Genomic DNA, 15,545 nt, shown 5'->3' on the forward strand with positions numbered 1-15,545 from the left:
ATTACAATTCCTACAAAATTATGTTATGATAAATGCTGTTTGAACTACGTTATATTGACCATTAATGTCTGTATTAGTTAGCGAATGCACTTGCGTAGCATACAGAAACACGATTAGCCTGATAACTTATACACGCATTTGTATATACCCTACATGTATTCACAATCACATATTTTTCGTCAACACTTGACCCAATAATACTTACACTTACTATTCTGTCTATTTATTTTTATTTTTTTTAAAACAAAAAACTTGCTACGTGTACTTTGCTAGACTAGTACTATCTGGGCCTAGTCACAGCACTTATTGTTGCCCTATTGTTGGTTTGATTGCTTCTTTTTCCCTCCTCATTAGTTATTCGCTTTGGATAAAAGTGTCAGCTAAATGATTAAATGTAAATACCAACCAGCTTTTTTTTAGCTGGGGTTTTTTTCAGCAGGGATTTAATAATGACAAAAGCCCCTATAAGATTCACATGCCCAGTAATTAATGATCCACCCAAATGTCTAGGGGGACTATAGGGATTAGGGTTTAGGGTAACTCATAGGTTGTCTTGTTATTAATTCTTTAAAAACAGTTTAGTCAATGATTTTTAAAAATTGTTCACATGTACTGTCATTTTAAAATGGTAATTTTAAAACAACTCTCAGATTTAGTTTCTCTTTTTGAAAGATAGGCCTAATTCCTTTAGGCTTAATCCTCATATGTGTAGATTGCTTCCAGATGTTTTTGCTCTTCTGTTCGGTACTATTCCGCTCTACTGTTTCTTTTCTCTCACTTAAAGCCATGGTTTTCCAAGTGATGTAATATCCTATGTACCACAATTTCCCAGAGGTGCAGTGTAGAGTCATGACTTAAACATCTATGCATCATTCTGGGATATATTTTACATTCCCACTTGACTATTTTTAGCTATAATATATTTTATTCAATTATTTATTTGTTATGCACAAAAATCACTTTATTTGTAATGCCTGATAAAATTAAAAATTATAAAAAAACAGCTTTACAGTGCTTTAATGCGAAAATCTTCAATTTATATAGGCCTACACACACACACACACTCACACACTCTTGCACTCACTCGCTCTCTCTCACACACACACACACACACACACACACACACACACACACACACAAACTCAAACTCACTCGCACACTCACTCGCTCACACACACTCTTGCACTCACACACTCACTCACTCTAACGCACACAGACAGACACACAGTATAATAGGATGTGACTAGTACTTTGCTCTCCAAGAAGCAGATATTTCACATTACAATACAGATCAAAAGTGATTGTATTATGGACAGTTTATTTAGTTTCACCAAAACGTAGGCGGTAATGATTGAAAGCTGAATAGACATACTGCCGGCTGTTATTGTTTTTTCTTTATTTCTGTGAGCTGGAATGTGGAGACAGTGGAAGGTGACCAGAGCCAAATGATCTTGGACAGATTAAGAACAGTGATTCAAATACAGAAGAACAAATGTGTGTGGGTGTCAGTTTCCAACTGACTTGGTGGAGCCTGCTGTCTAACACAGAATTCAGTTTCACAATTTCGGAGATTAATGTTATAGGCAACGCAATTTCATCTAGAATGCATAGGCAGTAATTTAATCAATATGATGCAATAAAAATGTCAGTAAGAAAAACAGAATAAAGGAAAGGGGCTAAGTTTTCATAATGAGTCAAATATAAACTGGACTTTTGAAATCAGACTCAGACGTCATTACGATTTGCGTATATAAAATAGAGAAAGAGACTAACACACCTGATGCAGAAGGGTATTTAGACAGAGGGAGATGACAAATGAATAATGTCCAGTTTCTAAATCATTACAGTTCAGATTTAATGGCATTAAAAGTATCATGCTTTAGTTCAATCTATTGTATAGTACTATTATTATGTAATTCAAGGCCGTCACAAAGGTATTTCAGTAGATTAACTGATTTTGATTAAGGAATGAACAGTGGTGAAGTCATTCCTTGTTTATACTATAGAAATGAGAGAGCGGGGTGACTGTGAGGATAGACATTACTCCACAGCAAGTTTAGGATTCCCAAAACAGAGCTTGCTTATTGACTTAGTTCAGATTTGTTTTTGGACAAATGTTTTCACATGCTTCTGATTAATAGAGCAAAAATAGTTGATTGTGATGTTCTGTGTACTTAATAATGACCTTGTGCCATTGTTTGCTTGTGTGGGTGTTGGCAAAGCAACTCAATGTTTTACTTCTCTGAGTTTGGCTTTTGTAGAACAGCATGTCTTCTAGGTGTTTCTAGGACCCCTCTTTTTCCACTCTGTCTTGAAAACACATCAAGACCATGTGAATCATTGTGGTTTTACAGACTCACCTCCTTTAGCACTGGGAAAATATGAGTTAGCATTTCAACTGATTGAATAGGGTCTTGTACTCTCAGCATAGAAGTACAAATTTGTACTTTGCTGAATGTTAATGCATTATGGCTAAATGTTCCTGTAGCCTAAACAGTAGAGTGCAATGTCAAGGTCGTGGGTTAGATTTTCAGCAGGGTTCCCACGGGTCCTTGAAATCCTTGAAAGTTTGTGAATCTGAAAAAGAAAATTCAAGGCCCTGTAAAGTTTTTGAAAGTAAACACACACAGATACAGGTCCTTGAAAGTGCTTGAATTTATTTTGTGCAAGACGTTTTCTGGGAAACATTCCATATTATTCCCTCCGGTCCGCTAATGTGTTATTTCGCCAACACTTCGTGGCCTGTGCGCACTAGCTTGCTTGATCTACGTTAGTTATGCGCATTTACGCGTTACGTTAAGTGTTTCCCATACTTTGTGTTGTATGTTGGCATGAAGTTCATGCGCACACGAAACTACTACGATGGAACCTCAACCTTTGTTGTTGGACACAACAAATGTGTCCCCACAAGTCCTTCAATTTTAGGGTATTGGACCTGGAAAGTCTTTGAAAGGTCCTTGAAATTGAAGTTAACTGAGGTGTGGGAACCCTGTTTCAGGGAATTCCATGTAAGTATAGAATATAAGTCCCTTTAGACAAAAGCGTCAATAATGCATAAATGTTTTCTATTGTAATATTGTCAGGGATATCTGGAGCCGTTTGTTATTAGTTTCACTTTCATGGACTTTTTAGTTTGTATTCATCAGTCACTGTTCTTTGTCTTCGTTTCCCCGCACTCATTTGTTTCTATGGACACTAATCATCATCACAGCTGCTCATCACTCAGTTCATCACCATCATGTATTTAAAGGGGTGGTTTATTATGATTTCACTTTTCTAACTTTAGTTAGTGTGTAATGTTGCTGTTTGAGCATAAACAACATCTGCAAAGTTACAACGCTCCAAGTTCAAAGCAAAGGGAGATATTTGCTACAACAGATGGCTGGTAGGGACTACCCGACATTCCTTCCGGGTTAGTGACATCACCAACCCTAGAATTTACATAAACCCTGCCCCCGGGAATGCGATTTATAGATTATCATGACAGAACATGCTAATCAATGACTAGAACATAGTTAACTCCACATCAGCAATATAAATTCATCAATTAACCATTCAGAAATGTTGTCACTTCTTCTTGAGTCTCTCCATCATTGTCTTGACTTAACATAAAAGGCTAAAAGTTCTTGAAATTTTCAGTGTGTGTCTGTGTGAGTAATTGGAGCTGCTAACACACATGAGCTCTTGAAGCTCCGCCCTCTGTGTCGGGAGCAGCAGCTCATTTGCTTTTAAAGGGACAGACACAAAAACGGTGCGTTTTTGCTCACCCTCAAAAAGTGAAAATTTTAACATGCTATATAAAAATATCTGTGGGGTATTTTGAGCTAAAACTTCACATACACACTCTGGGGACATCAGAAACTTATTTTATATCTTGTGAAAAGGGCATTATACCACCCCTTTAAGTTCCTCCCTGCGCACCCTCAGTGGTCAGTCGATGTTTGCATGTTGTGTGTTTACCTTTGTTTCACGCACGCACTGTTACACCTTCTGTCTGTTTCTGTGTTTATTGTATCAAATCATCTTCGTGACAAATATATTTTAAATTGTAATTTATTCCTGTGATGGCAAAGGTCAATTTTCAGCATAATTACTCCAGTCTTCAGTGTCACATGATCCTTCAGAAGTCATTCTAATATGATGATTTGGTGCAACATTTGAAAAAATATTTCTATGTTGAAAACAGTTATGCTGTGGAATATTTTTGTGGATATCCTGATACTTTTTTTTTTACAGGATTCTTTGATGAACAGAAAGAACATTAGAATTTTTTTTGTAACAATGTTAGTCTTCATCATCAATTTCAATCAATTTAATTGCATCCCTGCTTCATAAAAGTATACTGGACTTAAAAAATTTAAGGCAGACACTTTTTTTCGCAATCAATCAATTTCAACTTAAATGACATTAAACTGACTTAGCTGAATCTTGAATAGCATAAACAAGTTGAAAATTGCTTAACTTATTTTGATGAGTAAAAACAATGTAAAAGCATGTGTTGTCATAACTTATTGATCATATAATTTTTTACAGTGTATCAATAAATAAATAAACCCCAAACTTTTGAAATATATAGCTTAATAATGTAAACTTTCATTGTTCTCTTTCACAGTTTTCTGTGAGAAAAAGACTCCATATAAAGGCAAGTATTCATTTTAAAAGAAAAGTGAGTAATGCTTTACCACAGGAAAAAGTTTAGTGTTAAACTCACATTTTTGTACCCATAAATCCTTATACCGATGATTAAATTTGAGCCACACTCCAAGTTAAATAGCACGTCAAAATTCAGCATGAGTGTACGGTGGGATATTTTTACTCCTTAATGTTATTTTCTTCTCCAGACTGATGAACACGTCCTGAACCATCTCAGACAGTGACTGTGGGGAAACACACTGTATTAAGGTAAGAAGAGATAAGAGCAATACAAACAGCAGCACATATACTGCATACACGTGTGATTCAGCAGCTCCTATACTCACTGCTGTCACTGAGTCATAGATGCTCATACACATGCACACACATGCTGCATGCTTTCTGTTTTGTTAATGCCTTGATATCTATGTTCATGAAATGTCTAGGACACAATGTCTGTCTTATAGGCTATATTTGCTTTGACATCAGGGAGGTGTGTGTTGTTAGATATGTCTCTGCAAGGTTGTTTTTCAGGTAAAGACCGGTTTAAGTTATGTAAGTGTCTGGATCTGTGCACATTTTTGTTTGTTTAGATCATTGTGTGCGTGAAATGAGATTTCACGACTATTCAAAAGTTTGGGGTCGGTAGGATTAAAAAAAAAAAATTTTTTTTATCTTATGCTCAACAAGGCTGCATTTATTTGATCAAAAACACAGTAAAAACAGTACTATTGTGAAATATTACAATATAAAATAGCCTTTTCTTCTATTGTAATATACTTAGAAATGTAATTTATTACCAAGGTAAAGCTGAATTTTCAGCATCAGTACTCCATTCTTCAGTGTCACGTGATCACATGATTCTAATAGGCTGATTTGGTGCTCAAGTAACATTTCTGACTTTTATCAATGTTGAAACCTGATACGTTATTTTCAGGATTATTTGATGAACAGCATTTATTTGAAATATAATTTTTTGACATTTTTAGAACAGTGTAAAAGACTTTACTTGCCCCTTTCCTGATAAAAATGCATCCTTGCTGGGTAAAAGTATTATTTCCTGACCCTTTTTGGACAGTGTACTTCAGAAGTAACATCCACAAAATATAAAGTTGGAATTGTTTGTTTTAGAGTCACAGATATGGGAAATACTTTTCAAAATGTAAAGATTTGAGGTCAAAAATCCAGAATGGAAAGTTGCCATTTTTTGTTAAGTACCATTTAATGTGTCTGTGGATGTGCGTGCAGATGAGGAGAAGATTCTAACCACAGTTTGTTCTCTGACTGCAACCACAGCTTCTACTCCTAGGCACCACAGCCACAAAACATGTTAACACAAGCTGTGGCCCTCAAGACTTTCAAGCCTCTCAGCCTCTGAATCATTTCACAAATCTGTAGACTAATTATTTTCTTTTGTGTACACCCTGTTGGCAATGGAAGTCAGATGTTTATCTTTAGATGTCTTTGAGTTTGCCAGATGTAAATGTTTTGCCATGTTATGCCTTCAGTTATGTAACCTTGAACAAAATGCCTCTTGTTAGCAACCGAGTTTTACAGTAGTTAAATGTCAAATTAAACTTTCTTTCAAAACTAAACACAGTCTAAATTCAGATTAAGATCCAAGTTAAGATTTCTTCCTCGTCCTTTTTAAACATCTTTGGGGCATTGAGTAAAACATCAAGCATATCTATTGCAAAATACTCAATGTCATTGTCTGGTCTAACAAAAATTCCACCCTTCCTATCAACAACACCCATCATGAGAAACACGCAATTTCATGTAAATGTTAAAAGTGTTCAAGGCATGTCCTATTTGATGGTTCATCTTTCCTGTTTGCCCCTGAAGCTCTTTCCTCACTCGCTAAGATTAAACTGTATTGGTAGACCTGGATGTATAAATTTGTTGTGACTCTTGGAGCTCAAGGCTGAAACACAGGACATGTTTTTGTCTAATGCAACGCTCTCTCCTCATTGGTCATATCCTGTGCCTTATCTATTTAGCCAGAGCTTTGTGGTTCAAATACAGTCATTGTTCAGAAATAAATCTTGCTGTGAATCATATATATCAAATTAAACAGTTAAAACAACTTGTTTTAATTAGTTCAGTGATGGCAGAGTAAATAAGCAGGAGTCTTGTTTGTAACAGCAGTGCATTGCTCTTCATTAAAAAAAATTAAGAATCTAACGTATTAGGAGTTTAAAGTTATTTTCTATTAATTGCAATACTTTTGCTCCATATTACTATACAACATCAATATTTGTGTATCGGTATAATTACACATGCAGTATAACAAAAATTAATCTTTAAGATTTGATTGAGAATGAATTCAGTACTGTATATGAACTATAGTAGTTAATGTTAATGAAGCACAATGAACATAAACACATAAACTATTACTGTTTATGTAAACTTCACACTTAAGCTTATACAGTGACCTTTACTTGTTAGAAAATGAAACATTCTTCCCCTGAACGTTTTCTTGCTGAATTAACTTTCATTTTCTTTGCAGAATATATAAACTCATCATCAGTTGAGGTTGCAAATCATCACTTTCTCTAGTTTGATGAACCATGCACGCAAGTGCTCCGGGGTCAGGGAATACCCCATATCCCACTTACACAGCATTCTGTGTCATCCGCTCAGCCTTTTCCACTGACTCATCTCTTTATGATCAAAACGGAGAACTCCAAAGAATCACATATCCTTCTCCATGTTTAAACCCATCTGGCTATGGTTATGATAATATTATATAAGGTCTATAGAAAAAATAAAAGATAAGCTTCTTGGTTACTGGATGACCTGCCAGATGCCTATTTATGCAATTTGAAAATAGAGAAACAAGATATCTGCAAGTAAAGATGCACAAGGTAATGTCCAGAATGAATAGGTCATGATGATATGAACATCTGGAAACAACATTTCCCTTTTGTAATTTCCTGTTTATCACATCAGCACTTTTTAGTCTAGAAAAGACTAATCTAGAAAACACAAATCTTGATACTTAATCAGCATGGCTGTTATTTTCCATTGACACTGTATAAAAGTTAAGTGAGTTTCTGATCAATATTTATATGATTTTTCAGTCATGCAATACAGATATAAATACACCATCTGAATCTTGCTTATGGGTTAGAGTAGACGCAAGTTTATTATTTGTATTGAATTTTCAATTTATTCATGTATTTCATATTTTGGCTTGTTTCTGATGAAGGATACTCTGCTCTGATATAGTGATTTCATGTTTCTTTCATGATATAGTGATTTTCATGATTACAGTATATCCTCCTCTCTTCACAGCAAGATGCTCCCACATGTTTAAAGTTTCCACTTGGTTCTCCTCAACCACATCTGGTGTCTTTCACCCACTCTTCATCTATTGTTTATCAGTTATTAGTCATAATGACCACAAACAAAATATTTCAATATTTTCAGACTGTTTGTTTCAACTCCCTGACAACAGAATAAAACAATTCTGCAATTTAACAGTAGGGTCAAATGAGAAGGTCAAGTGAGAACATCCCACACAACAAATTACTGTATACTGCTGGATTATAGTTGATTAATGTGGGTTTGCATATTATATTTATATTTATTGTAATTTTTTAATGTCACTTTAAAACTCTTGCTCCTATTCTTGGATGTTGAAGGAATATACTGTGTGTGTGTGTGTGTGTATATATATATACATGTGTGTGTGTGTGTGTGTGTGTGTGTGTGTGTGTGTGTGTGTATGAATAATTGTGGCCAACGTGTTTTGGAGAAAAACATTTATTTCATAATGTGATTTCCCCCCAACTTTCAATTATTTTACTTCAATGAAAGGTTAGATTTTTGGCCATTTTTTAAATGAAAGATCAAAAGGATAAACGATGCAGATTTATTTTTTACAGCCATTTTTGATCATATTTACCAGGGGTATGATTAATACTGAGCACGACTATATATATATATATATATATATATATATGAAGAGTTCAGATGCAAAAGCCTCTAAGTGCCATCTGAAATTTTCTTCTTGAATGATCATTTTTATCAAGCCCGTATATTTAAGTTCAGTAGTTTCACTTAAATGACAATTAATAGGTAATTGTCATTGCTATTTAAGTGAAATTACGGAACTTAAATATACAAGCTTGATCAAAATGATCATTCAAGAAGAAAATTTCAGATGGCACTTAGAGGCTTTTGCATCTGAACTCTTCATATATATATATATATATATATATATATATACTACAGGGCCGTTGAATGCTTGTATCTGATTGGTTGACGAACGTTCTAAGGTGTGCAATTATTTTCAGGGAAACGCACGGCTAAAGTAGGCAGGCAGGCAGGTCTTGACCGCATTACAGTTCCATATCACTTCGCGTAGTTAATTGTAATAACAGGCGCAGAGTGTTCAGTGTCAAGTTTTCTCTCCCTACGAGCTGAACTGAACCTCTGCTAACATGCAGCCCCATGCGCTTGATCTGCCATTTTCGATGTCTAACTTCACAATCAATGTTTAATTTTTATAAATAAAGTATATAGTCTTATCTATAATCAATAGAACATTGAACTGAATATACATGAATAGATAGTCCTGCTGCACGGGTTTTCGTTACAGCCTACTGTCAATAATAGAAAAAATATATATAAACATATATATGTATGTGTGTGAGTGTATGAATATGATACATCAATATGAAGCCCACCTTTGCTTTTCACACAAACTTGTATGCTAATAAAGTAACCAAAAACAACAACATAAAATTAATATTATGTTCTGCGTATTAAAATAAGGTATTATTATGCGAGTGAATATTGTTTGTATGTTTAATTAACAACATCATTTATACTCTTAGTTTTGTTTTCTCAGGGCTGGAAGATGAAGTTTTTGAATATTGCATAAAAGCACTTAATCTTCCAAAATTGTGGTTTTGGTTTGTTGCTTTCCCAAACGTTCCTTGGATGGATGCCTGTGGTTACAATGAAACTTAGCAAACTCATTCCATTGGGAAATGGAGTTGGCGTTCCTTTTGAGCGCTGCAAGTTAAATTTTCCATTCTCAAATTTACTAGAGGAGAGGGTTAGTTGACATGACAACATGGCACATGACATCATTATTAGGAGGGAGTTAAAAGTAAAATGTTACTGTAAGTCATCAATATTTTGTACTAATAAAATAGGCTATTCCACAATATACTACTTAGCAGAATTTTTTTTATAGGCCATTATGTTTGTGGGAATGAAGTGTAAATTCATAAGACACCTACGTGTAAGTGTATAAATGACTCTGAGTAAAAGAGGAGGTATTACAATACATTTGACAATGTATTTTACTGTTTAGTGTTTGCATACAAGTCATGAAAACAAGGACATGTTAAAACATCTGTGAGCTAAAGCATGACATAATGTTTTCAGTCTTTATGGCCTGTGAATTTTTATTTTGACACTTCATTGTCTGGTCCTTTCAAGCTCTCGCTCCCTTTACAGTTAGTTGCTAAGGAGACAGATGTTGTATTCCAGTAAAATAGTTGGTAAGTACTTTAACATTTCTCACAAGGAGTACCTGATTGTGTGTTTTTCCAGCTTTATAGACATCCTTTTCTGCAGGCTTTCTTTTCACATTCATATTCCATGTTTGGCCTTGATGATAAAGCTCATACCAGAGAAAATTAAACGTGACATGAAACATAACTCCAAGTTATTTCATCAGTAGTTTTTCCATGCCTCTTGTCCTTCTGTCCCTAGACACAAAACTATTCCCTATACTCAGAGAATAGCTTTCTTTATGAGCATGTGTGAAGGAATGTGCTTTTAGTAGAACCAAATATGGTCATGTGATGTGTCTTTCCCAAAGGTGAGTCAGTGGTTCAGCTTCATGTTCTTAATGGCTCAAGATGAAGAACCTATTTTATACACGTTCTGGTTGCTGAGTGTTAAATGGATGAATTGGTCAAATTAGATTTTTGGCACAGGGATGAGCGGGGCACAACCTAATGCGGGACTAGTTGTAACACACGTGTTTTAAAACATTCCACACATGTCAGCATGAGGAAAATTGGTGTATTTATTTGCCATCAACACTATTGAGAAAAAAATGCGCCAAAATTAAAACATCTTTGGAAGATATCACTGAACATTTATTGAACCATATAGCAAAAGTAAATTTCTTACTTTAGTTAATTTTTCATCTCTGGTTTTTCTTTTTTCTTTAAAATGAGACAAATCTGATATTATTTTAATCTTATATCTGTTATTTAACAGTTGAGATAGTTCTTTAATGCTGATCTAACCAGCAGAAGACACTAGTCGGGTTTAAATTATGCAGGTGGGACATGTTGTAAGTAACACTGCACAATGTGCCCCTATAAGAACTATGTTATTCTATTATATACTTTTATGAATTCTATTGAAAAACCATGAGAAAAGGTGAATAAAGACTGAGAGTCAATGTTCAGCATTTTTTTTCTTGTTGTTATGTTTTGAACTTGGCTGTATAGCTGTGTTTTGCAGTGTGGTTTGTTGTCAAACTCAATTAATTTATTATTAATTATTAAACAATGCCATTATTTTATATGAAAAAGTTAATAATTGTAGGCTATTTTTAAATACATTTTAAATAAATAAATGATTTTGATTAGATCAGATAATATTTTAAGCTGTCACCTGTGGGGCATGTTGTCACATTTCACATTTACATGTCACATTTTTCACAAACAAAACCAATTACATTGTACTAGACATGTGAAATGATCTATCTATCCATCCATCCATCCAGCCATAGTATAGTCATTTCTGTCTATAGTCATTTCTTGTTTTGAATTTCATTTATTTACTGTTCTATTTTTAGTGTGGGGGAAAAAAATAAGCACAATAAAATCTATCACTGTAAAAAAATTAATGATTAATAAGTTATGACAACATATGTTTTTACATTGCTATAACTCAAAATAAGTTAAGCAATTTTTTCAAAACTTTTTTTTTTTTTTATAAGTTTCAATTCATTTTTAAGTCAGTTTAATGTCATTTAAGTTGAAATTACATAAACATCCAACTTGATGTACTTAAAAATTTAAGGCTGCAATTTTTTTTACAGTGAGTTTTATTAAACAACGAAACACTATTCAAAGCTTAAATGACTGATTTAGGAGCTGTTACGTCTGCCTTAGACTAAACGTATGACTTTGCGTTTAACGGTCCAGTAAAATGAAAAGAGACAGACAGGGAAAGAGACTGGGTGGGAAACGTGTTTATGTTTGTCTGTGTGAAAAAAGGGGAGAGGGTGACTAAAAAGGCAGACAAAGATGACTTCATAACTTCCGCTAGTGAGTTTGCGACTGAAGGGGAGGTCTCAAGTCCTTTAAATAGCGCCAGCGCTTCTCACAGACACTTAGTACAACTCTGGGCTTGCACTGCATTGGAGGATCACAATAACAAGCGAAATCTACAAAGAAACTCTACAAAATTAAAGCGTCTTTCAGGTAATTGTATGTTCTTGTTCTGCTTCATACCGCAATTGGACTAAAAGCTCTGGCTATTTATAATCGATGAGCAATATACTTTTTTTTTTTCGTTAGTAACAATAGATTATACCCACATGTTTTGGTCTGAACTCTGAACAACATTGGAAAACAGAGTTGGATTGTGAAATTTGAAACTTTATTTAATCATTAGTTGTGCTATTATCAGTTGTTGACCTGAACAACAGTTTAGGCTACACATTATCGTTATGAGAATTTGAATTGGGTAAGTGTTGTTGACAAAGGTTCTTATGTATTGATCTGTAGGTAAAAACCTGAAAGAGTGAGTCAAGATAGACAAACAGAAATAGCATGCTTGGTATTGCATTTGAACAGTGGGTGTTGAGTCTTGCACATGGGGGAGAATTTTCACAAGGAAAAGTAAAGCAGCAGCTTGTTCCCTTTTTGGACAAGGTTGAACCATTTGTTTGTCTCCATGGTTTTGCCTAGTGCACACCCACATTGTGAACAGAAACATACTTTTCTTCATAAAACTATCTTTCATAAAATCTTAACAATTTTGAATTAACACAGCTGACATCTCTCTCTCTCTTCACTTATTCAGAATGCAGAGCCTGAGTATGCTGCTGATCTTTACCCTTTGCGGGTCAAGCTTGTGCAACCTTATCCAAGAGAAACAGACGGATTTTGGACTGCAGGTGTTTTCCAAAGCTGTCCAGTCTGCTCCGGACAGAAATCTGGCTCTCTCTCCCTATGGCATCTCCTCAGTACTGGGCATGGCTCAGCTGGGAGCCTATGGCAGCACACTTGAAGTGCTTACCTCCAAGATGGGCTACTCACTGCAAGGTAAATAAATAAGAGCAGTAGATGTAATTCAGATGAACTGAAAATATGTTCTGGAACAGCTTCAAGGAAACGTAATTCAAAATATATAATCTTTGTATAGAGCAGGTGGCCATGTATCATTTATATCTCCTATTCTGATATTTAAAACACAATATATTGCGTTCCTAAGTTCCTTAACTCTATTCTCGCTTTCTCTTTGGTAGCACGAGGAATGCCAAAGCTACAGAGGCTTCTTCAGAGAGATTTGGCCAGTGAAGCTGGAGTGGAAGTGGCCAGTGGTGTCATGGTCGACAGGAAGATAATTTTGGAAAAGGTCTTTAGACGCAGCCTGACCAAAGCCTTCCAGAGCATCCCACACCAAATAGACTTCACCCACCCAGAGATGGCCAGGCAGGTGATCAACTCCTGGACATCTGACCACACTGGTGGTAAGTAATTAACGCTATAACTGCTATTTTGAATAAATTGCCAGGGATAATCCTCATTTGTAGATCACTTTGGATTAAAAACATCTGCTAAGTTATTAAGAGTATATGTAAGCTCACTCATCATACACCAAGACACCTAACTTGACTATTGTTTTTTATTGTAATTTCTTAGGAATGATTTCTGACTTCCTCCCATCTGGGGTGCTGAGTGAACTGACACGTTTAGTCCTGTTAAATGCCCTCCACTTCCATGGGATCTGGAAGACGCCCTTTGACCCTAAACTAACTAGGGAACAGCTCTTCCACAGAGTCAACGGCAGTGCTGTATCTGTTCCTATGATGACAACGACTCAAAAATTCAACTATGGTGAGTGTCAAGGATTTGTTTAAAGGAACTCTGCTAAGAAAAAATGCTAAGGTTATTCACAATAGTATTTTTCTCCATCTAGGTGAGTTTGTGACTGAGGACGGTGTGGACTATGATGTCATCGAGGTGCCTTATGAGGGGGAGTCTATAAGTATGCTTCTGGTGACACCATTTGAAAGGGATGTGCCTCTGATGGCCTTGAACAAAGAGCTAAGCAGCAGCAGGATTCGCCAATGGAGAAAAGAGATGAGAAAGATTAACAAACAACTAGCTATTCCAAGGTAACTGAGACTGATCCATCTCTTGTGAACTTTCTTGATTTTTTTTATTTATTGATAAACATTTAAAACAGGAGGCCTAATGTATATAATATAATGATGACATTTTCAGGTTCTCTATGGATGCAGAAATTGATCTAAAGTCTACACTGAGCAAGATGGGTCTTGGAGACATTTTCAGCCAGACTAAAGCTGATTTCTCTCGCATTACCAGTAAGTATTGGAAATGATCAGATTTTATTTTTGGCAACTATGTAGGCCTAGCTGTTTTGTCGAGGAATAAATGTTAATGGATTCTCTTTTTGATCTCTCTCTGTTCCGTCCACTTAGCTGAGGAACCTTTATGTATATCCAAGGTCCTTCAGAGAGTAAAACTTGAGGTGAACGAAGAAGGAACCAAAGGCTCATCTGCTACAGGTACAGACACTGAATTACAACCTACCACAACAAAGATTAAATAGCATTACCAATCATTACAGTGATACCAAAATGCATCTTTTACATTATTCTGTGGTTCCACAGCTGCTGTCATCTACTCTCGCATGGCTATAGAGGAGATCACACTGGATAGACCCTTCTACTTCCTCATTCAACACAAACCCACTGGTCAGTTGTGCTTTCACCTCAATACATGACATATTGATGGCTTTTTAATCTAATTAAATACCAATGCAATGTAACTTTTGTTTGTTCGCTCCCCCAATATTAATCTCCCCTGCTTAATTTCACAGGTGCGCTGTTGTTCAGCGGTCAAGTTAACCAGCCTCAAGAATACTAACAGACTGAAGTAACCGTACAAGCAGAAGGACCAAAGAAACTGCCAAAAAGTCTGCACGCAACATACTACTGAAGACAAGAGATCCGTTTTAAAATGGGAGGGGGGGCGCTGCAAAACCTTCTATATCTGCCATTTGAGCATTGCCTGGAGTGCCAAACTTTAATAAGAAATGTATAAACAAGGTTATTCAGTATGTTTTCCCTGCTATATGTCTGAAACATCAAGGACTTTTAAAGACCATGAATTTAAAGCATCAGCAGACAGAAGTTCTACATGCACTAACAATTTGAAGACTGAATTATTGTCTAAGCTTGTTTCATCTGATGTTTAATGTGCTTATATTTTTTTAAAAGTTGTATTTTACAGTATTTATATTAATTTATTGTCGAAGGTTATATTTTCTTGAAGACTGTTTATTAAAATGATTTCCTTTTATAATAAAAGCGACCATAAAACACTTTTGGCTTTCTGTATTAAATTACTGGGGAGCTGGCGACACCTTGTGTTCAAAGTTTGACAACAAACAAAAAGGCACATATATTCCAACACTTTTCAGACCAATTTTATTTTATTATTTTTTTTAACCAGACAAGTCACTTAAGAACAAGTTCTTATTTTCAACAATAGCCTGGCAAATTAAATGCGTAGGTAGGCTATTGAAATAATAAACGTTCAGATAAATGTATGATTAGCTTGTGTTATTGACTTGCAGTAGGCTACAATTTGTATTGCGATGATTGAGCAGAAGGA

General features: G+C 35.3%; 1 protein-coding gene across 1 annotated transcript; it reads left to right on the plus strand.

Annotated features, from left to right (window-relative positions):
- The first annotated feature begins 11,941 nt into the window (after positions 1 to 11,941).
- Positions 11,942 to 15,252, plus strand: serpine1 (serpin peptidase inhibitor, clade E (nexin, plasminogen activator inhibitor type 1), member 1). Its single transcript, XM_082161385.1, has 9 exons — positions 11,942 to 12,098; positions 12,703 to 12,944; positions 13,148 to 13,372; positions 13,545 to 13,739; positions 13,822 to 14,020; positions 14,130 to 14,230; positions 14,348 to 14,434; positions 14,540 to 14,623; positions 14,749 to 15,252. The coding sequence occupies exons 2-9, from the start codon at positions 12,704 to 12,706 to the stop codon at positions 14,793 to 14,795; spliced, it is 1,179 nt and encodes a 392-aa protein (XP_082017511.1). The 5' UTR covers positions 11,942 to 12,098; position 12,703; the 3' UTR covers positions 14,796 to 15,252.
- Positions 15,253 to 15,545: the final 293 nt, after the last annotated feature.

This window comes from Leuciscus leuciscus (assembly GCF_965113295.1).
Source record: "Leuciscus leuciscus genome assembly, chromosome: 2".
NCBI lineage: Eukaryota > Metazoa > Chordata > Actinopteri > Cypriniformes > Leuciscidae > Leuciscus > Leuciscus leuciscus.